The sequence below is a fragment of the Rattus norvegicus genome, chromosome 8, assembly GCF_036323735.1.
Source record: "Rattus norvegicus strain BN/NHsdMcwi chromosome 8, GRCr8, whole genome shotgun sequence".
NCBI lineage: Eukaryota > Metazoa > Chordata > Mammalia > Rodentia > Muridae > Rattus > Rattus norvegicus.
The window spans coordinates 77508492-77533296 of NC_086026.1; the positions used below are offsets into that span (position 1 = coordinate 77508492).

Genomic DNA, 24805 nt, shown 5'->3' on the forward strand with positions numbered 1-24805 from the left:
AGACAAAGTTAATCCAACAAGATATTGATGCTCTCAACACAGAGCTGCTGGAGTCCTCAATGAGTGATATGTCAATCCTGAGTTTCTTTGAGCATTTCCACATTTCCCCTGTTAAGGTTTGTTATTGGGAGGTAGCGTGCGATTGCCTCTGAGCTTTCGAAGGTCTGTGAACCAGTGTAGCTGCATCTGTCACATCAGGGATTTGGTGGGGTTCCATTTGACTAATGGTGACAATTAAGACAGTCCTCTGTGACACATGTACAGCCATAATTCCCGCAGAGGATCCAGAGCATGTTCTCCAGTGTTGAGTTAATAACCCCCGTGCTCAGGAAGAAGCTGACAGTGGTGTTTCTTAATTAAGCACAGAGTGCTCACCAGTGTTTAACGTTTGGGCTGCACTTTGTAGCAGCCACTGCTGTCTAAACAGAGCTTCGATGGGCGCCCTCCCCAGCACGGGAAAGCACTGAAGCGGGCATATGCTGTTGACGTGGTGCTTTTGTTGCTTCTTGAGTGCGATCATAACTAAGGGGGCGGAAAATTGAATACCTTTCACTTCCCTGACTTCGTACTTTGTGAACCCATTCCCTTTCCCCCCTTTGTTGTTCTTTTCAGCTCTTACAGGGAAGAACGGCTTCTTAGTAAATACACAAATGCAGTCAGCTAGAGTGCACTGTACTTGCGTAATTATCCAGATTGACAATTACAACATTGATGCTCCTTTGCATTCTCAGGAGCCAGCCACAGCAGCATAGGCTTGGTTATATACACCAGTCTGTTCAGCTAACAGGGTGTATAAAACAGAATTGCTATCCAAAACCGTCCTATTAGTTTGAAGATATTTGGCATTTCTAGAGCACTAAGTTTAAAGTTGATTTATGAAATAGATTATGTACAATTTCATTCTACAAGTAAAGATGAGTTGTTATGGAATTAATGTTTTCAACACAAGTTTTCAGAGTTTGTTATTGTTAATTGTTTTTATAAATGCTTCACCTGAATTAGATAGAAGTAGAGGCTTAGCCATTGTTTTGCCTGGTGGGGTGTTTGTGTGCCCATTGTTGTGTTTTGCTCTGAGATGGTGAGTCCATTTTGCATAGGATAAGAGTCTTTTCCATCTGGACACGGAGACACTTATTCACTTTGGGAGTGGAACTTTAATCCTAGATCAGTCTAATTAGTATTTTATGGAAAGATGAGCAGAAATCAAGTGTACATGCACTGACTCTGTTCTGTGGTATGTGAGCAGGCCTCAGGAAGCTTCCCCAGGGCACCTTTGGTGGTACTGGAAGACCTGGTCTTACACAGAGTTGTTCAGGTCTTTCCAGTATTGAATGCTATTTTTCTTTCAGTTGCATCTGAGTTTGTCTTTGGGATCTGGAGGTGAGGAGTCAGACAAGGAGAAGCAGGAAATGATTGCAATTCATTCTGTGAACCTGCTATTGAAAAGCATAGGAGCTACTCTGACGGATGTGGATGACCTCATATTCAAGTAAGGGCCTTGTAAAAGTGCATCCTGGGAGCCACTCCTCACAGTGCTTCTGGGCTTTGATCCTGTTTGTTCCTTCAGCCTTAGCTTGGAGTCTTCCTGCCCGTGACTTGAAGAGTGTGCTGCTCTGTGTCTAGTTAGACTCAGGGCTTTAGGACAAGTTATAACTTTGGTTACTTGTGAATATTTCATAAAAGCCTAATTATTTTGATGTGTGTATCATGAATTGACTGTGTTTTACTACTGAGTTCTAGTTAGAAATGTGTAGCAGGGGAGTGAGATTCCAACGTGATCTGTAGCCAGGTGTAGAGAGGAGAACCCCGTGCTGCAGTCTAGAGGAGCCGGTGTGTGCCTGCCAGCTGCGCCTGCACTGTAGCTGTCTATTGAACTGAATAGTACACAGAGCTATTGCAATAAGCGGTTACCTGAAGGAAAAACTCCTTTTAGATTATTACCATCTCACATGTGTGCTACGTTTCAGAGAAATCGAGGGGGAAATATAAAATCTAAAGTGAAAGATTTGAACAAGTTAAGGGCTGGGGAGAAAGCTCAGCTGGAGAAGTGCTTGAGGCCTAAGCTCAGGTCTCAGAACCCACATGCAATCCCGACGTGGTGGTATGCACTTGCAGTCTCAGTGCTGGAGAGCTGGAGGCAGTGGGCCCCTGGGTCTCACTGTGCAGCCAGTCTAGTCTACTTGGCCATTTCCAGACCAATATGAGAGCCCCTCTCCGAAAGAATGGCAGAAAACACCTTGGGGTAGCCTACAAGGGTGACCTCTGGCCTATACATTCATGTGTGTCCAAACGCTTAGGAGTGTCATGCCACAAGCATTCCCACACACAAAAGCAAACACATAAGTAGACGTTGTTATAGAACAAATCTCTGAGTAGTGTTCTTTCTCCTTTAAAAGCAGGGACAAAATTCCAGTGGGAAATACTAGATAGGATCGACTACATAAAAGTTAAATACTCGGCTAAAGATTTAACTCAGTGGGAGAGAGAGGGAGAGGGAGAGAGAGAGAGAAGGAGGGAAGGAAGGAAGAAGGGAGGGAGGGAGGGGTCAAGACCTTCAGTTTAATCTCTCCAAGTGAAAAGAAAACAGCAACCCCAGATACTTTTCTCAAAAGGAACCTGTGGAATAGGGTGGCAGGTAAGACAGGGAAATGGTTCTTAATGTCAGTGTTAAACACAGAGTGAGAATCAGGGACGGAGCAGCCACAGACTGTGTGGAGGCTTCACAGAAAGACCTGCAAGTGCCAGGCAGGTATTAGAGATGTCTACTGTTATTAGAAATACATGCAAATGAAGTGCAGAGTTCAGAGCACGATAATTAACACTAGAGATGGGCAACCTTAAGGAATGGGTACCTTAAAAATGCTAGTGTGTAAATGGAGACGTCTCTGTGTATGCATACATACCATACACCCATCTGCAGACATACACACAAAGATGCCCTGAGTATTTTGTTGTTGATTCCTTAGTGAAGGGACTCAGTTGTAAAATGACCCTGAAATGCAACCAAAGAGGTACGCCTACTCTGCACCTGGCAGTGCCCTTTATTATAACAGCCTTGGGCATGCCAGAGAGCAGGAATTACTCTGACTCTGCTGTGTAACGGAGTGCTATATATGCATTCAAATGCTTACAGGGACGCTTAGTAAAATACGAGTACGTAATCCATAGTGTTGAGTTTTAAAGTGACATATACAATATTTTAGGTTTTGTGGATGCATAGAAAAGAATCAGAAGTGGGAAGCAATAAGAAAAAACTTAGAATTTTTACCATATCACTTTTGTCATGATATTTACTTGTGTGTGTGTGAGCGGGTGTGCATACATGCATGTGTGTGCGCTGCAGAGTATAGAACCAGCGAGTCGTACAGTGCTCTAGCGCCATGCTACCCCTCCAGCTCTGTAGCTGACTTTGAAAAGCATTTTCTTCTTTATTTATTCATAAGAATCTTACATGAGAATTATCACTTTTAGAACAATTTCATTACCATAATATTTAGATGCTAACTATAAATGAAATGTTAGTGGTTTCTTTGTGCTCAGAACATCGTTGTAGTAGCCTCAACTCTTTCCCTTGTCTCTGCCAGACTTGCTTACTATGAGATTCGCTACCAGTTTTACAAGAGAGATCAGCTCATGTGGAGTGTTGTCAGACACTACAGTGAACAGGTAACTTCCTCCTAGCCTGGGAACACACTTTATAAAGCACCATAAGTTGGGAACATGAGAGCGTAGCATGGGTGGAAATGGTATGTGACTGACTTCAGTCTTATTACTCTATGGCTTTATTGCTGCTGTTGGCTACTTAAGGCATGCTTTCCTGTAGCCAGGCTGGCCTTAAACATTATCGTGACACTGTCCTTGAACTCCCAGTCTTCCTTTCTCAGTCTCCCCAGCCACACTACAGTATCCACCACACTCAGCATTGCTTAGTGGTTTCTTTTCTTTTTTAAAGATTTATTTATGTATTATATATAAGTACACTGTAGCTGTCTTCGGACACACAGAAGAGGGCATTGGATTCCATTACAGATGGTTGTGAGCCACCATAGGGTTGCTGGGATTTGAACTCAGGACCTTTGAAAGAGCAGTCAGTGCTCTCAACCATTGAGCCATCTCTCCAGTCTGCTTAGTAGTTTCTTAAGTGTCTAATTTCAGTTCCTTTTTAAAAATGAGTTTTGTTTTAGATCATCTTTCTTTTATTTCATTATGATATGAAGGCTCAAACATAATTTTAGACTAGTCTTATGATGAACTGATTTCCTTCAGTGCAGCCTAGATATTCATATCAAAAAGGGATAGCAAGACATTCTTAGTAATTCTAACTTTTTCCTCTCGAACATTTCCTATGTGCATATAATGTTTAATTAAATCCGCATCCCCATTTTCTTCCTTCCAAGTCCTCCCCATCCCCTTTCCCTCATATGTGCATCTTGTTCTCTCTCTCTCTCTCTCTCTCTCTCTCTCTCTCTCTCTCTCTCTCTCTCTCTCTCCTTCCTGTCTTTCAGCCCATTTAGTTCATTTAGTGCTGACTGTTGTGCACTGGAGCATGGGTAACCTCTCACAGAGCCCTGATGAAAACTGACTCCTTCCCCTCCCCAGTAGCCATTAGTTGCTAAAGCTTTGAGAGATGTGTGGGACTTCATGGTCCCTTGCCTGTCCCTGCTGGGTTTAGCTGGGTGGATGTGCAAGTCTTGTATGTGGATGTGATTTCTATTTCTTTAGCTTGTCTTCCATTACACCATTGAACGTGTTCTCCTCCAGGCCCCTTTCCTTTTCAGTGAGACCTTTGCCACTCCAGGAAATGTAAGATGCAGACTAGGGGATTGCAAGAGGGGTTCTAAGCTAGCTTCTCCCCATGCAGTAGGTACTGTGCAAATTGAGTAATAGACAAGGAGGGTGCAGCGTCTCAGGCCACTCAGGTACAGTTGCCAGGGGGACCTGCAGGGCTGCCTTTGTCTTTCCATCTTCTGCTGGGAGATATGTGAACAATAGGTTCAAACAAATACACATTTTCTTATTTTGCCATAATTACTAATGATTCCCTATATAATTCAATAATGTAAAATAATAAAAAATATTAATGAGCATTGAATTTTATATTTATTACTGTGTGTACTCTTCATGCAAGAGCAGTGTAATCTTCTATTTTGTATCAGGGAAGGCCAACACTAAAGACCAGGTGACTTGTCTGAGGTTCCGTGACTGCTGCATGGCAGATGTTGGTTTAAGACACAGCTTGGGATATCAGGCTGTGGAGGTGCTGGCGGTCATTGCACACACTGTCCCTTAACTGTTTTCCCTGCCATCGTCTCTTCCCATTGCTTCCTAAACATTCTTCAGCGTTCAGAAAGGACTTACCTCTGCTCTTTCCTTCTTTAGTTCTTGAAGCAGATGTACGTGCTTGTATTGGGCTTAGATGTGCTTGGAAACCCATTTGGACTGATCAGGGGCCTGTCAGAAGGAGTCGAAGCACTGTTCTACGAGCCCTTCCAGGTATTGGCTCTTTAGTCCTGTGCATGTATGCTGAAACAAATGTCCTGCTTTCCTCTGACAAGTATTCGTTTCTTAATTGTATACGGCAATGGAATAATAATAATAATAATAATAATAATAATAATAATAATAATAATCAGTTTTAGGTTTTTACTTAAAGTACTTTAGGTGACATTGAAAGATGGTCTTACATTCAAATGAACACTCTAATGTTTATCTTGGGCAGTAAAGTGTGCCTGAGTTTTCTGGTATTGCCTGTGGTTATGAGTATCTGAATGCTGGGTAAATTACAGTTTCTGCTGCTGTGGAAAGGACTGGTAGGGCTCTTAGGAGCCAACTGTCCTCCTTGGCACTTGTATCTCACATGTGCATAAGGGTTTTGGAAGGACCGTGTGGAGAGAATACGGAGAGGAGAGCTGCATGGTGTAGACCCCGTCCTGTAGCACAGCGGCTTTGCTCTGCCAGTAGAGCGTCCGGGGAAGCCAACTGCATGTTGTGACCACAGCCAGTGGTTGACACCTGTGCTGTGTTCATTGTAGAATCTGCTGAGGTCATGTGGTTTGAAACTGCTTTTAACCACAGCCAGTACAACTCTACGAGTATTTATGAGATAGTTGACAATCGGTCTCAGTCTTTATGCATTTTTATACTTTCTTTGTCTTCATGGAGTTTTCAAAATACTGGATTACAAGTCTTACACTTATTAGAAGTTTAATACTGAATTTCTTTTGCATCAGGGTGCTGTCCAAGGCCCTGAAGAATTTGCTGAAGGATTAGTGATTGGGGTGAGAAGTCTCTTTGGACACACAGTAGGTACGTATGACCAATGTGTGTCTGTGTATGTAATGACTGCTCTAAAGTACATTGTTTATGGAAAGCAATATGCAGTAAGAGAGAGTTCACCTTCCTAATAAGCTCTTAAAGCATATTTTCTTCATTTCACCTGGGTGTGACTTAACAGTGACCTCCTGGGCTCTTAATGTTCACAGGCTGGAGGAGTGTGCTTTAAAAATGGTGTCACTTCTCTTTAAAGCAAGAACTCATAGTAATTTTTCATCACGTTTGAGAAGAGAGGGTGGGTACGTGTCTAGAGCAGGTGCGTGCTGTACTGTGCGTGGTGGCGACTGACTTCTTGGTATGCTCCGTAGGCGGTGCCGCAGGGGTTGTGTCTCGAATCACGGGCTCTGTTGGGAAAGGCCTGGCAGCAATTACAATGGACAAAGAATATCAGCAGAAGAGAAGAGAGGAGATGGGGCGGCAGCCTAAAGATTTTGGAGACAGTCTTGCCAGAGGAGGGAAAGGCTTCCTGCGTGTGAGTCTCCTGATGAGCCTTCAGGGATCTGTGACAGATGCACTGGATCTATTAGACTAATGACACGCTTTGTGGCTCTTTGTGCTGTTAATTTCCTATGATTAATGTTTATAATGCGTGCACTTACATGTGCATGCTGTTCACTGTTAAGTCCTTAATCTTATAAAACATCAAAACCGAAAAGGAATTAGCGTGTCTATGGAGACCTCTAGTGGTTGGTTTCGTGTTAAGCACCTTTGGTTTGCTGGAGACTTGATGATGGATTTCTCTTGCAGGGAGTTGTTGGTGGGGTGACTGGAATAATCACAAAGCCCGTGGAAGGTAGGTGGAAAACACGTCTCCCCTGTCTGGAGGGGAAGGGTACGTGTATGTCAGATGCTATTGATAGTCCATGTTTGATTGAGAGGCTTACCAACTACATTTTATATTACAGTTGTGATTACCAATGTGTTGTCTTCAGAAAGCAGAGAGGTTAAGTAGTGACTGACTCAGACTTTGAATGATGTTCTCATCAATGCCAACAGAAATCTAGATTCTCTGAGACCCTCAGTAACAACTGACATGTATGAGGCGCGCGCACACACACACACACACACACACATACACACACGCACACACACACGTTGGAGGACTTACATGTCCCAGTAGTGTTGGCATATGTTGCATGTCTCATTGCAGTGTAGAGCTACAGTAAGCATGTGTAATGTGATACTGGCTGAGGGGAGGCGTGTAGGTCCCTGAACCCTTGCAAGTACCGGATCTCTGAGATGGCGGCAAGCTGAATCTAGCAATGGCTTTAGCAGATGGGACGGACATGTTCATGTGGAATCCAGCCCTTACCTATGCTGTCTGTAAAATTAAACCCAGGATGAATGAGTGCCAAAGGGTGAAAGCAGAAGTCAGGGTTCATACGCAGACACAGCAGCTAGTGCTATGGTTTGGCGGAGCCCTTTCAGCCAGGACACCAAGGCATGGTGATAAAGGCAAGACAGATCAGCTGGACTCAACAAGATCTAAGTCTTTATGTGTTGGAGGATCCCATGGGGAAATGAAAAGGACAGTTTGCCAAAATTAAAACAAAGCTCATGCCTTGGAAATTATTATCATAAAAAGAAAAAATAAAATGGATAAAATTTTGTACTATATTTGATAAGAGATTTATTGCTTGACTATGGAAGGATCTGGTACAAGCTAGCAATAAGAAGATAACTAATGCAGCTTAAACAGACAAAGGATCTGAATAGACTGTTCCTCAAGGAAGATACAGGAGTGGATGCTTAGTCATCTGGGAAGTGTGGGTGGAAATCAAAACTAGAGTTCACTTGACATCAGTTAGGATCACTACTGATCAGTGAGAGTGGGGCAGTTGGAATCGCCATGGCTGCTGGGAGGAGCATGCAGTAGTACAGCCACTCCTAGGAGAACATTTCGCCTGTCCCTCTGCAGCTGAACATGGAAACGCCACGAGTCAGCAAGGTTCCCCAAAGTGTTGAAAACAGACTTAGTCCTACATGCAAATGTTCACAGCTTCATTATTCATCATAGCAAAAACATGAAGACTGTCTGTCCCCAGTGCATAAATAAGTAGAATTTGGCATATCTGCTCAATAGAATATTATTCAGCCATGGACAGAAAGCAAGCAGTGATACATGCCACAGTGTAAATGAGTTTAGAATGCACGATTCTGAGTAAACAGAGCCCAGTCTCGATAGAGCATTAGGTGAAAGCTACTCGGGTGTGGTGTCCAGAGGAGCAGCTCCAAAGAAAGTATGCTGGGTGATGGCTGGGTGATGGCTGGGTGATGGCTGGGTGGCTGGGTGTGAAGAGGCAGGGGAGGGAGGAGAAGGGGTGAGTCGCATGGGTTCAGATGCGGATTGGGGAAATAGAGTGACAGACTGTAGGCTGTCTTTCTGAGACGACAGGGATTTTCTAAAATCGATTGTGATGATGTTGTTTAGTTCTTAATAGACCAAAAGTGTTTAATTTCCATAGTGGAATATTTTATAGTGTGTGAGTTTTAATAGAGTTGTTTTTAATATACTACTTGGATATCCTATTGTTTGTGATGGTATGAGTGAGTGCTCTCTGGTAAGTTTTCCGATCCCCCTAGCATATACACTGACTAAGCTGTCAGTCCTCTCAACCCTGTGTGGACCTCGGTATCCAGAGGTCTCTGCCCATCCTTGGCATAAGCATCTACTGAAGCAGTCTGGCTTTGGCCCAGGAATCTGTGCTTTGAGAACAACCATAGTATCATAAGATGAAATATATCGTCCCTAGGAACCTAAGTACTTGTGGTTTCTGAGTTGGCTTGGGTTTTTGTTGAGTTCAGACTTGCCTATGTTAAAGTATCATTGTGTATCTGTTGTCTTTGGTTTATAAAGGTGCTAAGAAGGAGGGCGCTGCCGGCTTCTTTAAAGGAATTGGAAAAGGGCTTGTGGGTGCCGTGGCTCGTCCAACTGGCGGGATCATAGATATGGCCAGCAGCACCTTCCAAGGCATTCAGAGGTGAGGATGTCCATCCACTTGGGCGCCGTGCTGTGTTAGCCTGCTCTTAAGGCTCTTGGATCTAATGGGAAGTCATGGAAGCTTTATAAGGCCAAGTACTATGGAGAGGGGTACAGCCAGTTTTCCTTTCATTTCATTTCATAGTCAGGTGCTGACAGACAGCAAGGCTACAGAGTGTCCGTGACCTTTCAGAATCTGACGCTTTCTTTCTTCAAGGAAAGGGTGGATGTTTAGGCATGGCTTTAATAATTTTTCTTCACTTTGAATGAGTTTTAAAAATGACTAATAGTTTTCACCTATTTATCTTTGAGTTTGAGCATCATAAATTTGTCCGATTTTGAAAGATGCTCACGTATTTTCCGTTACACCATTCAGGGTAGCAGAATCAACCGAGGAGGTGTCCAGCCTCCGTCCACCTCGCCTGATCCACGAAGACGGCATCATCCGTCCGTATGACAGGCAGGAATCTGAGGGCTCCGACTTACTAGAGGTAAGTGCTGTTCTTCATGGTTGCGAAATGGAAAGATTCTAGGACAGTGATGTCATGGGTGAGTTTTAGAGTACCCGATCATGAATCTCTGAAGGAGTCTCCATGGATTGTAGAGTAGAATTTGTTACTGTGTATGGTGGCCTGGCATGTTGAGGGGAGCTAACTGGTAACTCATTTTCTACACAGGACAGGAGCAAGGCAAAAGCCCTTTCAGTGCAGAAAAGACTGTCTTGGAAGCAGCTATAGGCTGTTTCACAGTCCCGGTGGCAGCTTGCTTAGTCACTGTGCTTTGATTGGCTTCTCGCTTTGTGCTAATGTTGGAATTCCACTGCTGCCCTTTGCTCTCAGCCACGTCACCTGTGAGAATCTAAACTTTTTCTGCTAAACAGAACTATAGGAGAGAAAAAGATTTAAAAGGATTAATGTAGTTTGACATTTTATCTTGGCTTTAGTTTCACTATACTTAAACAATATGTATATGCTTAAATTGCTATTCTCCTATGACTGGCTTTCCCTCAACAGAGACTTAGTAATATTTTCTTTATGATAAAGATGACTTAGTTATTCTTAGCCTTTGGTTTTCATTACATGTGATTACATTTTATCTTTTTGCATGCTTCTAACTTTTTTTTCTTTCTTTTTCTGCCTACACAGCAAGAACTGGGAACACAGGAGTAAATGCTTCCTGTACTGCCTGATTCCATCCTTAAAACTCAAATCAAACCACTATTGTTTAACCGTGTGTGAATCAGACTGAGGGTCAATTTTAATGAAATTTCTTTATAACTCTCTCTTCCGTCTGAGCTTTTCAAAATGGTGGCCCATAGTTGAAAATTGTGGCTTCATGTAATTCTACATGGGGCTAAGAGATTGGTGTAAAAGATTCTGTGGTGCAGGAAATAACATTGCTAGTTTGGAGTTGGGAGGTCAAAGTATGTTGAGCCCAGAGCGCTTTTGCTGCCATTTTGGGAATTGTATCCCTTATGTATTAGGTCGTTGTGTGTGTACCCTTCAGAGGATGTTGGGAAGGGTGGCTCTGTGCAGTGGATGTCTGTTCCTGAATCTCAATGGTGGAACTATGTAGAGTTCTGCTCCCAAACTTACTCAAGTTATGGGACTATTAACCTGGGACATAGTGTTTCAATAACTAATAGGTCGTTTCTCTGAGCTTGTCCTTAGACCTGAAATGAGCCTTGGCATAGGAATTGTAGGAAAATGTTCCTTCAGTATATTTTTTTCTTTCTTAAATCAGTTATGGATAAATAAATGATGTAATTTTATGTGGTCTGCACCCCTTTATCAGGGATGCTTTTGGAAAACTGAACCCCATTGTTGGTTAAGCTTACTTCATAATTACTAGTTTTGATTATTGTAATTAGAGTTAGTAACAGAACATGTAATTAAGCAAATCACCTCTGTGGCAGCTTAATGTATAGATATCTCTCCTTTTCTAAACAAACTCTCAGAGGTCTAGGAGATGGCACAGTTGGGAAAGTCTTCCTGGCAAGCACAAAGACCTGAGTTCAGATCTCTAGCACCCACAGAAAAGCCACACATGGTGGATGGTATGTGTCTGTGTTCCAGTACTGGATGGAGTAGGGGTCATGACGGGCAGAACCTGGCGTTTGTTGGCAGCCAGCTCACTTATTTAGTGAGCATCAGATTTAGTGAGAGACCTTGCTCAAAATCAGAGCAAAACAAAAGATAGAAAGTAATGGGGGAAGACACCTGATAAGGAGCTCAGTCTTCTACACACCTTCACAGACACGTGTACAAACATGCACATGCATATACCACACATCCGTGTGTGCACCCCTTCACAGACACATGCACAACATACATGTGTATATGCTACACATCCATGTGTGCATCCCTTCACAGACACATGCACAACATACATGTGCATATAGCACTGACACTTCATAAATTTAATCCCCAGAGATTTCTCTTGATGCAAGCAAAATAACTATAAATTATCATTTATACCCCAGCTAATTCCCAAAGTAAATGATATTTTAATTTCTATTTAAAATAATAATGGGAATGTTTAATTTTGTGATTTAATAGTGTCTTATCTGTAAACTAATATTGACGCCAAAGTCAGAACTTGATCTCTAGTATATATTTGAAGATAATGAAGATGTTAAGGTGCAAGCATTCAGTTGGATTATATATTCTCTCTTTTTTTTTTTTTTGGTCAAGGTCTACTGTGTGGCCCTGGTTGGCCTGGAACTCTCGGTATAGACCAGGCTGACCTTAAGTTCACAGATATCCTCCTGCTTTTGCCTCTCATGCGCTGGGATTAAAGGCATGCATTTATGTTTTTAAATGAATAGTTATAAAAACAATTAGTTGGACTCTTTACATCTAAAACAAACACTGTCACTTTACATCTAAAACAAACACTGTAAAGAGAAAATAACTGATGTCCAAGACCAGACAGCACTGGTTGGACAAAAGAAATGTGTTGCATCCTTGGCGGGGCACAGCTCAGGTAAAGCAGAATGCACGAGGCTTGAGTTTGAACCCTGGCATCGCCATGTTCCCCTCAAATCCAGACTTCTGTGTCCAAGGGACCAAGTATAGAAAAATATGTAAATATTTATAGTACCCGAAACATAAAAAACAAAATATAAAAAACAAAAAGCTTCCAGTGCCTGGATAATTGGGGACAAGCACAGTGTCCCCGTGTGTGCAGCTTCTGTGAGAATCAAGCACAATCTGTTACTTAGGATGCTGCAGCTCTTTGTGTGAGTCACAAGTTTTAGTTTTCCTAAATATATTGGTAATTTTACTGAGACTTTTGTGATCCTCTGAAATCTGGGGTCTTTTTTCTTTATTTATTGTTTTATTTTACTTTTTAGCTCCTTAGTGATTCTTGTGGTTTCTCTTTTTATAAATGTATATCTTAAGCAAAACAGTTATTTCAGCTAAGGCTGTAGTCATCTGGTATGGCTTTAGAGTTTTTGTTACAATGTCAGACAACCCTTTAAATTGTAACATTGTGATAATTTTTGGAAGGAATGGAAGGTAAATCGCGGTAGGATTTGCTAGCGCCTTCCTGGGTGACTGAGTTCGGCTCATGCAGCTCTTCCCCACCTTGCTGTGGTCAAGAGTTAAAGAAGCAGTTTCTGATCATTTAGACTGCTGGGTTGATTCCTTAAGGGAGCAAGTGTAACTAGACTTGCAAATGTCACAGAGTCCAAAGTATTAGATTATATCTTCCTCACTCGTACTGTAATATTGACTTATTCTAAATAATTTATTTGGGGGTCTTTTGAGCCCTCTTTATCTTCTTTTTTAACCTACCAAACATTCCTCTGTGAAAATCCTCACTTACATGCTATGTGTTTATAGTATAGTCCACTCTAGTATTCCTTTAGGATAATGCTGCTTATACGGTACATGTATTTATGTATATGTATGTATAGGTAGACAGGCTTTATTTATTATTTATTTTGCTGATCATTCTTAATGGTCATACAAGATTTAACATTGTTTTCTCTGCTTTTCTACCTAAGTATGTTTTTCCGTGTATGGAAATGTTTTACTAACACGTTAACTCTTGCCTGTCCGCTTACTCACTAAGGTAATCTTGCATTGTGTATCTGTTCTTCCCTCTGACATTGGTTCCTGTACTATACTTGGTGATATTATTAACTGTGATAAATACCATTGTACATTGCATTTTGCTTTTCCATGCCTTGTGCTGTTTTCCTGTAATTAATTTGAAAGGGATGAAAAGAATGTGTAAAGGATCCTTCCTTTACCAAAATGTTACTAAATTCTTCATGTGGAGTTGTTGAAACCAAGTATTGCATCGGTCAGCCTGGTCTCCTGTTACCCTCAGCTTTTAAAGCAAGACTATATCTTGCTTTAAATTTCAGAGTCTAGTGGATCTTTAATTGCACTGGAAAGATGTTTTACAGTGTATCCTGATGATAAATTGCATATGAGGGCTCTTGGCAGTTGAAGTACACCTTAATAAAGAATGGAAATTTGAGGAGAGGTACAGGCGTCTCCGCTCCCCCCAGCTTCTCTGGCTTAAACCTGTGTTTCCCTAAATCCCGCTAAAGGCACTAACTACATTGTAATTGCGTGCTGTCCTGTTTTCCTGTTCTCTCTGAAGAAACTGAGGCACTGATGGCAAACTGTGAACCGAGTGCCCATCTCCTCTTTGAGATGCTTTCTGAAGATGCTGCTTCAGCTCTGTGGGTGTTCTCTTCCTCACTCATGGCTTTTGCAATCCTTGTCTGTGGCTTTTTGTGATTGGCAAGGAATGACTAGGGGCCAACATATTTTTAAAATGTGGGTTCCATTGCCAGCACCACAGATGAAACTGTACTTAAGCTTTGCAGTCACAACACCAAGCGTGCTTTCCTGGCTCCGTTTGCTGACTGTACAGTCCTGATGCTGTCAGGGTGTGTTCTCAGTCACACAGTGGGACAGCCTTGCTCACTCAGTGTGTCTATCTTCTGTATTTTATGCCCATGTATTATTAGATCTTTAGTCACTCATTATAGGTGATATCAATGATATTTATTAGTATTTGTTATAAAATATATTTGTTTTTAATGTGTATTGACTAATTTAAGTCAATAGTTTTAAGATACTTGAAAAAGAAAATAAATATTTTATTGGCTACAATTTATACTTGGGTTATTTGTGCGTTAGGAATAAACCGTGCAAATATTTTGAAATGCTGGAAATCCTTCATATCCTTAATTGTCTATTTTAGTCAGAAATATAACTTCAAAAATGTTTCTTTCCAACTTGTGCTTAATTTATGTGACCAAACAGATAGAGACAGCAAAACCCTTGCTTTTTATAGCCCTGTCCAAATAAACGGTTGGGTCTTAGCTTTTTAAAACTTATTTTGTGTGTGTATGTGTGTGTGCCTGGGTGTATGTTTGTGGACCGTGTGCATGACTGAACCTTTGGAAGCCAGAAGAGGAGGACATCAGATTCCTTGGAACTGAAGTTACAGGAGATTTTGAGCTGTAGTGTGGATGCTGGGAATGGAACCTGGGTCCTCTGAAAGAGAAATTTAAGTGCTCTTATCCACTGAGCCATCTCTCCAGCCTCTGGGCCTTAGCTTTTAAGAATGGTCACATACTTCTCTCAAAGCAACCTAAAGAAAAATGTGAACCATCCTATAAAAAGAATTTCACAACCACTATTTCTGAATTTTATATCTGTGCCACCCCAAGTCCTTGCCAGGGAGGGACCCTATAAGGACCACTAAGACATTAATGTGGTAGCTTTATGTTACCATATTTATATATTCTTAATTAAGATGTGTGATTGTTTCTGGTTGATAGCTTTGGGTTTCTTCAGTTACCAAGAACAAAGTATTTTTCATCAGATGCTCACTTGGTAAACATTCCATACGTCTGTGCCTAGCATTAGTTATCATCGGCTGCCATACAGATCACAGTTAAATCCATGTAGTTCCTAAGTCTTAGCTCTTGCTTCTTTTCAGAACCAGATCAAGAAGTTGGAGGGAGAGGCCTACCAGTTTCACTGCACTGTTCCTGGGAACAAGAGGGCTGTCCTTATGATTACAAACAGGTATGGGCTTCCAGATGCACACAGCTGTGCTCATACTCATGGGAGGACTTTCAGAGGCCATGGTGACAGAGGAGTTGGAAAAGTATACCTCAGGGGCAAGATGGCCATTTCCATATAGTCAGAGACACACAGCTCTGGGTAGCTCTCTGACCGCATGTGCCTCGTTCTGGAGGTGCGGAAGCTTGGCCCCGCTTGGCTTAGGGCTTATCCGGATGCATCAGCTGCTGAGGACACGGTGAGCATGGCCTTCCTCTTGCTGTGATGTCACTGTAAGGGGTCACTTCCAATAGAAGAGGGCCATGCCACTTTCCCTTGTAAGGTTTTGTATGGGAGATTGACAAAGCCCTTTTCTGTATGCCCATCCAAGTTCCTTCTGAGTGTTTTAGGAATAGCAAGCACACCCAGAAAAAAGGGAATTGTGCTAAAATATCAGACTTAATGTCCTGGGATTTACCCTAGAAATAAACTTATCTGCAGATAACTACTATGGATCAATAACTTTCAAAGTGCTGTGTCTTTTAGGATTAAAACAGACTATGTAGAGTAGGCACACTCTGCCCAGTGTTTTTCTCCCACTCTTTTACACCCTCCCTTCCTCCCTCTCTCTATCTCTTTCTCTCTCCCTCTCTCCCTCCTTCCCTTTCCCTGTAATGTATCCACTCATCTGTCTGAATTTTGGAAGCCAAACTCAAGGGGGTAATGGTTGCTAAGTGAGTGCTCTCCTGCCGAGCTGCAACCCCAGCTCCTCTACTGGATCTGAGTATACCTAGGTGAGAAGGAAAAATAAGAAAAGGTGAATGAAGCACAGAATCCTGACTTTGAAATGAGCGTTGTAAAGAGGTAGCCAGTCACATAAGGAAGGCTATTTACTCACCTTAAGGTCCATTAGTTGGGGAGCGAACACAGGGGCTGGAGAGATAGCTTGACAGATAAGAGCACTTACTGCTCCTGTAGGGGGCCCTGTTCAGTTCTTAGCACCCACCTCGGGCTGATGCCTCTGACATCTACGGGCACCTGCACTTAAGTGTACACACCCACCCTTCACACACACTTCAAAATGAAAATAAACCTTCGAAAAATCTGGAGTAGAGATCTTGGAGACTCCATACCAGAGTGTCACCTAGGAGATGACAAGATTTGAACTGTGATACTTTGGAACAGGAGAGAGAATAGAGACTTCATGTGGTAGAACATGTTACTGGAGAGCTGAGGAGAAGAGAGAGCTTTAAAATGCACAAAACAGTAAGTTGCCTTTGGCACAAGACTTGGATATCTGATACGGCAGTGGGTTTGGTCAGGGGTGTGGGAGTGCTCATCAGAGACTGGCTAGAACCGTGTGTGGTTATTGAAAGTGTCAAAAGAAGGGAGACACTGCTGGCTCGTGCTCTGCAAGCATCAGGGGTACTGTAGCTATCAGTCCCAAACAATTAAAAAGTTCTCACAGAACCCCCTGAGAAACATTAAACCCCGTGCGTTAACACCCAGGGCTAGCCCATTCTTCTCTTGCCTTACAGCCACTGTCATAATGAGGTTGTTAATGTTTCCTCCTCGGGCTTTGCAGCAACTGCTGGTCTTAATGTTCTATTCTAGGCCGGGAGCCCCAGCTCTCTGCTTGTCACCAGATGCATGTCTAAAATAAAGAACCTTCATATTGTTTCTGATTACCTATAAGTTAAGCTGTAATTTAAAGAGGACACTCGTATCATTCTAAAAGTAGACATTAAGGTGATTTTTCTCACCAAGGTATGCATTTGGTATTCCAGTCACAGACTCCTCCAACACTGCTGGAGTTGATGGCACAGGCTGTTATCCCTGCTGTTAGGGAAAGCAAGTCAAGAAGACTGCAAGGTTAAGACTTGACTAGGGTACAGATTGAGCTGAGCACCAGCCTGGGCAAACTGTGAGACCTGCCTCAAGATGCATGGGGGCATAGCTCAGTGAGGGAGTGCTTGTCTAGCATTTGCAAGGCCCTGAGTTCATTCTGAGTACCACAAAATCACTTTGCACACATAGTCTGTCAGAGTGTCTGTATTGTCTAAACAGTCACTGCCTCTTTTCATGATCAACCCGAACTCTTCCTCCCCATCATTAGTGAAGCCTGCCCAGCTTCCAGTGCTGAGTTCATGGTGGCATTCGTTGTCTGTGTGCTTGTTTTCCCTTCTGTGCACTGGGGGCCTCTCCAGCAGAGTCCTCACCATTATTCTTTCCCTTGGCACCTACATGTTTGAAATCACGAATCTACATTAGTAATTTTGCTGTCTTTGCTGGAGACTTAAAATCAAGTATAGTTATATCAATTATTAATCCGACTCAGCGACTGGGAAATCAGTCTTGGTGTCCTTTAAGGATTACGCTATTTTTTTTATCACTATTCAGTAAAACGAGACATTTCTCCTGTGATATACATTAGCATTAAAATGTTCAAGTCTGGTATTTATTAGTAAGTCCAAAGTGAGTCTTTGCTGACATTTGGGCTTGTGACATTTCCTGTGTGATCTGCCTTGGCTAGAAGTGACTGACAGGAAAGAGCAATTAGGAAGATTCCCAGTAATGGGCTCCCCTTCAGGGGCTTCTGCTACTTGCCTCCCCATGAGGGTGCATCCTGTACCTCTTGTGTTTCAAATGTGATTTCCCTCTCAGTTGTTTTGCTGGTTCAAAAACAAAAACAGCATTCCTAAATTCTGCTAGATTGACAGAAGGGGCATTTTTAGAGTCCATTTTGTTCGGTAGAGAGTTACGAGGCATTTCATTTAACATTTACATAGACTTTTTTTTCTTAAACAAAGCATACTTTTCTGTCAGTGAATTTTAAATTTTTTTTATTATTTTAATTTTTTACAGTGCAGCCACTGCCCTCCTCCTGCCCCCCCCCCACAGCTCCTCATCTCATTCCTCCCTCCCCAAATCTCTAAGAGGATGCGCGCGCTCTCTCTCTCTCTCTCTCTCTCTCTCTCACACACACACACACACACACACACACACACACACACACACACACGCACCAGGCCCCTCCACTCTCTGAGACCACTCCCTTTGAGTCTGAGAGTCTCTCACTTCCCAAGTCTCTGATAAAAAGTGCTCCCCTCCCAGGTTGCATATTTTCATTTATTCTGCTGGCCCTCAGCCCCCATACCTGATCACGTTCCCCTTTCCCCCTCCTCCTTCCCACTTAGGTCCCTCCCTCCCTTTGCCTCCCATGATCCTTTTCTTCTCCCTCCCAAGTGGGATTGAAGCATCCTTACTCGGGCCCTTTGGCTTGTTGACCTTTTTGAGTTCTATGGACTGTATTCTAGGTATTCTGTACTTTTTTGGCTAATATCCACTCATTACTGAGTACATACCATACATGTCCTTTTGTCACTGAATTACCTCACTCAGGATGATATTTTCTAGTTTCACTAATTTGCCTGCAAAACTCAGGATGTCCTCGTTCTTAATAACTGAGTGATACTCCATTGTGTAAATGGACCACATTTTCTGTATCCATTCTTCTGTTGTGGGACATCTGGGTTGTTTCCAGCTTTTGGCTATCACGGATAAGGCCACCATGAACATAGTGGAGCATGTGCCCCTGTGGTATGATGGGGGCATCTTTAGGGTATATGCCCGAGTGATATAGCTGTGTCTTCAGATTTATTTCCAATTTTCCGAGGAACCTCCAGATTGATTTCCAGAGTGGTTGTACCAGTTTGCAATCCTACCAGCAATGGAGGAGTGTTCCTCTTTCTCCACATCCTTGCCAACATGTGCTGTCATCTGAGTTTTTTTTATTTTTGTCATTCTAATTGGTGTAAGGTGGACTCTCAGGGTTGTTTTGATTTGCATTTCTCTGATGACTGAGGACTTTTAACATCTCTTTAAGTGCTTCGCTGCCATTTGAGATTCCTCTGTTGAGAATTCTCTGTTTAGTTCTATATCCCATTTTTTGTTTGGGTTGTTTGGGGTTTTTTGGAGGTTAGCTTCTTGAGTTCTTTATATATTTTGGATATTAGCCTCTATTGGATGTGGGGTTAATGAAGATTTTTTTCCCCAATTTATATGATCACATATGCCCTCCATTTCTCCCTTTCAACTGCCCTTGTCTCTTCTCCCAACATGCCTCTTTCCTAACTTCATGTCCCCATCTTCCTTTCTGTTTTAATAACCTTCTAAGTCTAATATTTGCTGATAATACGCACATGAATATCTGCTATCCACTGGAGCACAGGAAACCTACCAGCAGCCACACTCAAAACAGAAAGATTCTGCCTCCCCAAGGAACTATCCAATGCCAGGAGTGCCTCAGTAATGGGGCCTGGAGATGGTTTCCCGTCTATGCTGGGGTTGGGCTAGCTTGATCTTGTGCATATCTTGTAATGGTAGCCACAGTGGCCTTGAGTTCCTAAGTGCAGTAGCCATGTCATGTCCAGCATTTCTCAGCATCCTCCCACCCTCCAGCTGCTACATTCTTTCTGCTGCTCCTCCCTGATAAACATTTCCTGTCCCTCTTCTAGCCTAGCACTCAGCCTGTGTCCTTCAGCTCCCACTGGGGCCAGCTTTTATTATCCACTGAACGCACACAGAGTAAAGAAAGAACTGATCTGTGGCTGTGTTTGTTTTCTTTTCCAAAACAGGCGAGTACTGTTTATAAAGGAAGTTGAAATCCTAGGCCATATGTCTGTGGACTGGCAGTGTCTGTTTGAAGATTTCCTGTGTCCTCCTGGAGTCAGTGAAAATCTGCTGAAGATTTCAGTTAAGGTGAGGAAATATGAGTCAGACCTTCAGAGGCAGAGAGACCCAGTCAGTGCTTTCTGACTGCCCACAGTTACAGAGGCAGACGGTGTGGGGGAGCAGGGCCATCACTGTGCTAGCTCCTTCTAGGCTGTAAGCAAACAACTCACTTTGTATAACGCTTATTCTGTGAAATATCAATTGATCCACTGGAATTGCTTCTGCCTCTTGGAAAAAATAGGCTTTAGTGAGCTTTTGTGTCTTCTTATGCACACCCAATTTGTTATAACCTTAGATGTTTCTACAAATGTTCTCTTTGCTAAGCTACCAGTAGACTAAGAGCTTCAGTGAAAGTAAATGTTAGGTCTAAGGTCAGTGGGACGCTGAACAGGCTGAAATGCTTGCTGTGCAAGCATGGCCAGCTGAGTTTGATCCCCAGAACCCTGTGGAGAGAAATGCCCCAGCAGAGTTGTCTTGATCTCGGCACATGCACTCACACCTACCTGTCAACACATCGCACACACAGACTGTTAAAAATAGATTAGGTCTAAATAGCTCTGTTTATAATCTGGTGCACACAAAATGTGAATACAACGTACGCGTGTGCGTCCTTTTCATTACACATTATGGAGTGAGCAGAAGTTGTACCTCATCTTTGCTGGATTCTCACGCTTACCCCCTCCCCCAACACACACATCCTACTCTAGATGTATTTTTATCTCTCTTAAGAAAACACACACAATTGGCGTTCTAAATAGAGCATTGTGTATCTTTCTTTTGCTTAAACAACAATGATATTATCCTCTTTACCAAGACTCTCCAAATATTTCCCACAGCTTTTAAATAGGTTTAAAGTGAGTGTCCTTTACTCCTCTCATTATAGACTCTTATAGAGAAGAGACTCCTACGTCAGCCTGCCCAGGTGTGTTCTGGTGCAGGTCCTCACTTGGAACGTCACAGCACAGCGTGCCCTGGCAGGAAACGGTGCCCTGGCAGGAGTGGGGCACGCTGTCCTATGCATATTTACAGTTCCCTGGTTATCACCTGTCTCTCAGTTACTTTTCCCTTGTTGCACTTAAGAAAGCACCACGTGAAGGCAGTGTATAAAAGAAACAGTTTAATTGGGGGCTTATGGTTTTAGAGGGTGGGATCCATGATTCTGGAGCAAAGGCATGGTAGCTAGAATAGCTGAGCACTGACATTGTGATCTGAAAGTGGGAGACAGGGGTTGGGGATTTAGCTCAGTGGTAGAGCGCTTGCCTAGCAAGTGCAAGGCCCTGGGTTCGGTTCCCAGCTCTGAAAAAAAAGAAAAGAAAAAAAAAGTGGGAGACAGAGAGAAAGAGAGACTGGGTGTAATGTGAGTCTTTTGAATCCTCAAATCCTGCCCCCATTTACAAGGGCCACACCCAACAATCCTTCCCAAATAGTTCCACCAATGAGGAACCAAATATTCAAACATATAAGCCTATGGGAGCCAATCTCATTCAAGCTACCACAGCACCTTACCTTCACATCAGTGGTGAGAATTGATCCTTACATTGCATAAGGATTTTATCTATCAGCAGATGAAGGGGAGGGTCTTTGGTCTGCCACTGGTCTATCAGCTGCCGTGCATTGTCACAGTATGATCTCGTAGGCTATTTACTGTTGCCTGCAGAAGCCTTTATTTTATACAAATAGGTCTATAAATTATGACTGTAGTGTGCAGCCACTCTCCTTGTAGCAAGGTGATTTATTTCATAGCGTACTTAGATGTATGCATCCATTGGTGTAGTGCTTATGAAATAAGTTGACATTTAAGCATCCAATGAAAGATTATGGTATTTTTTTTCTTCTAAAGAATAATTCCTTTTTTTTTTTTTGTCATTATTTCTTTTAAAAACAGGAGCAGGGTCTTTTCCATAAAAAAGACAGTGCCAATGTAGGTTATCTTCGGAAAATTTACCTGAAGGATCCCATCACAGCCAAGGTAAACTGTTTTAACGCCTCTCCCTCATGCCCCAAGGTTTTTAACCAGAAGACCTTTACAAGCCGGTAACAGCTAGTCTGGCATTACCCTCACTCATTCTCTAATGCTTCAGGGTAGTTGGCGCATACCTCATGTGTGGGTGGTAGCCTGGTCCTTGTCCTCCTGCATGGAGACTGGCATCTCTGCCTTCCCTCGGGTGAGCCAGAGGTCACCTTTCAGTTGATAACCCTGCTTTGCCTTCCAGAGAGCCTTTGAAGCCATCGAGAGCGCGCAGTCAGCCAGGCAGCAGCAGAGGCTGATGAGGCAGTCGTCAGTGAAGCAGTGAAGCTCCTCAGGCCCCAGCTTCCATCTTGACCACGGATCTTACAAGGCTTCTGAGGGAGACAACCGCTTCAGAAGTCCTGCTAAAGAGAACCTTTCCAGCCAGTCTGGGCTGGCTTTTTTTTTTTTTTTTTTTTTTGACTCAATTTTGAGTCTTGGTTTTGCAATCCTGCATGTATTAGGAATTTACTGCTACATGTGTAGGTCAGACCTCAAAGAAATACCACTTTGCCTCAGAGAGACTTGTTCATTAATATTAAAATTGTAAAGCAAAGAGCGGTGGGCTTGTTTTTAATTAGTCTTTTCTGAAGAAAGGAGATTTTTAAAACGAGTAGTGTCCTCTGAAAGGTTTTAGCCAGATAAATAGTGGACACTCTGACATTTGCTTAAAGGTAATTTGTACAATAATTGAACTAAGAGAGCACTTTCGGTAAACCCGGCGATTGACTGAAGAAATGCACCTACAGGAGAGACGGCTCATTTTCTATGTTCTTTTTATGCAAATGTTATTTTTATCCTAATAGGATGAGTTTTACATGGTGCTTTTTCTTTCTCCTTTCCATCTAATCTCAGAACAGGGGCAGTCTGGCGCCGGCTGTCTACAGTGAGGCACCCAGTGTGTGTCTGTCAGAGTGGGTGCTTTCAGGATGAACTCATGAGCACAATTAGAGATTTCTGAGGAATGAAAACTGAGAAATTGCACTGTAAGCTCCTCGGCATTCAGGAATATATAAAATGCAACTTTTTTTTTTAATATTTCCAGAGATTTATTTTAGAGTATAAAAGACTGCAAAGGGTGTCATAAATTAACATTTAATTCTAATGCATACCTGTAAATGTCTTTTAAATACCTGTTAGGAAGAGTGAAAACTCTCTACTTTATTATAGGATTTTTAAAGGTCTGTACAGAGTTGAGATCAGGTGTTCTCTGCGTCCATCCAGCAGCTCTGAGGCCTGTTAGGTCAGGGCTGCCTGTTGGCAGGTTAGGCAGGGGGCCAGGGGCTGCCTGTTACTCTAAGGGATTTTATTTCCTTGGGGGGCCTTTAGCTTTGTTCAGGGAGTTGAACATTTAGTTAAAGCGCACAGTCAGCTATGAGATGAGGAACGTGTGGATGTCCTTGTCTTGCTCTGCCTTAGTCGATTCAGGTCCTCCTTCCACACTCAATGCCAGTCACGCTTTTAGGACTGCAGGAAGACTTCTTAGCTCCCCACTGCTGCTTCACGTTTCTCTGAGGGAGAGTGAGAAATCTGTCTGGGGGTTGGGGATTTAGCTCAGTGGTAGAGCAGCGCTTGCCTAGCAAGCGCAAGGCCCTGAATTCCGTCCCCAGCTCCGGAAAAAAAAAAAAAAAAGAAAAACGAGAAATCTGATTTTTAGTAGCTGTTACATTTTTAATTCCTTTCCTTTCCTTTCCTTTCCTTTCCTTTCCTTTCCTTTCCTTTCCTTTCCTTTCCTTTCCTTTCTTTTCCTCACCATGCCCCCCCAACTCCAGTTTCCTTCCTTCTTTCCTTCCTTCCTTCCTTCCTCCTTCCTTCCTTCCTTCCTTCCTTCCTTCCTTCCTTCCTTCCTTCTTTCCTTCCTTCCTTTTAATAGGGTTTCACAATGTAGAGCAGGCTGGCCTTGAACTCACAAAGATCTGCCTACCTCTGCCTCCCAAGTGTTGGGATCAAAGACATGCACCACTGTGCCTAGCTTAATACCTTTATTCCTGTTAAGAAAATAATTACATATAAAACTGATAGCTTTAAACCTAATTGAACTTTAGAGCTAGAAGGCAGTGAAAAGCCTTCTAGCAAACACAGTAGCTATGTCTTTAAAACTGAGTCAATCAGGAATTTGAATATCTGACTACATTTTTCATGTTAATCACAGCTGTCAATGGGATCGTAAATATTTAAGGCATTATATTGCACTGATGGTTTATTCCAGAAACAAGTGTACAGAACATTAGACTAAGAGCAGTCAAGTCTATAAACTTGTTATCTAAGTTGACAATCTTCTGTGGCGTTTTTATTTGATTCAGTGTTCTGGTATAGGAGTTACCCATTGGTTGGATGTAATTAGGTGTGTGGTCTTTTTTACAAATGCATTCAGAGACAGTGACTTGCTTATAACCTGAGAAAAATAAAACATTGTTACATTGTTTATATGTGTGGGATCTGTGTTTGCGTTAAATACTGAAGTCACATTCTCTTTTATTTCAATTTTCCTCTTTCTCCTTCTGCTCTCAGGATAGTCAGAAGATAGGTGAAACACTGCAGGGGGTTTTACAAGGAGCTGGTGAGGGAAAGCCTATTCCTGGGCTCTGAGACCCCCACCCCCACCTCCCTACTGGAGCTGTGTGGCCCAGCTGCAGCATTGCACTGAGCTCCTGCTTGTCACTGGGGAGAGCAACAAGGATGCTAAGGTTTTGGAGATCTGGAGTGCTTCTC

The 24805-nt window shown here is 42.6% G+C and overlaps 1 protein-coding gene across 4 annotated transcripts in view; it reads left to right on the forward strand.

The window, feature by feature from the left end:
• Vps13c (vacuolar protein sorting 13 homolog C) overlaps positions 1-24518 on the forward strand; it is a 173511-nt gene extending 148993 nt beyond the window's left edge. For 3 of the 4 annotated variants that reach the window (XM_056984521.2, XM_056984522.2, XM_056984524.2), the window contains 13 exons: positions 3-116; positions 1350-1489; positions 3585-3666; positions 5380-5493; positions 6231-6306; positions 6642-6805; positions 7081-7126; positions 9191-9314; positions 9690-9804; positions 15287-15375; positions 19989-20112; positions 21971-22054; positions 22299-24518. In XM_056984521.2, the coding sequence (XP_056840501.1) occupies positions 3-116; positions 1350-1489; positions 3585-3666; positions 5380-5493; positions 6231-6306; positions 6642-6805; positions 7081-7126; positions 9191-9314; positions 9690-9804; positions 15287-15375; positions 19989-20112; positions 21971-22054; positions 22299-22379 (1353 nt within the window). In that variant the 3' untranslated portion in view covers positions 22380-24518. Of the gene's footprint in view, positions 1-2; positions 117-1349; positions 1490-3584; positions 3667-5379; positions 5494-6230; positions 6307-6641; positions 6806-7080; positions 7127-9190; positions 9315-9689; positions 9805-10458; positions 14456-15286; positions 15376-19988; positions 20113-21970; positions 22055-22298 lie in introns of those variants that run through there. The other variant, XM_056984523.2, reaches the window with a different exon arrangement.
• The last annotated feature ends 287 nt before the right edge of the window (positions 24519-24805 follow it).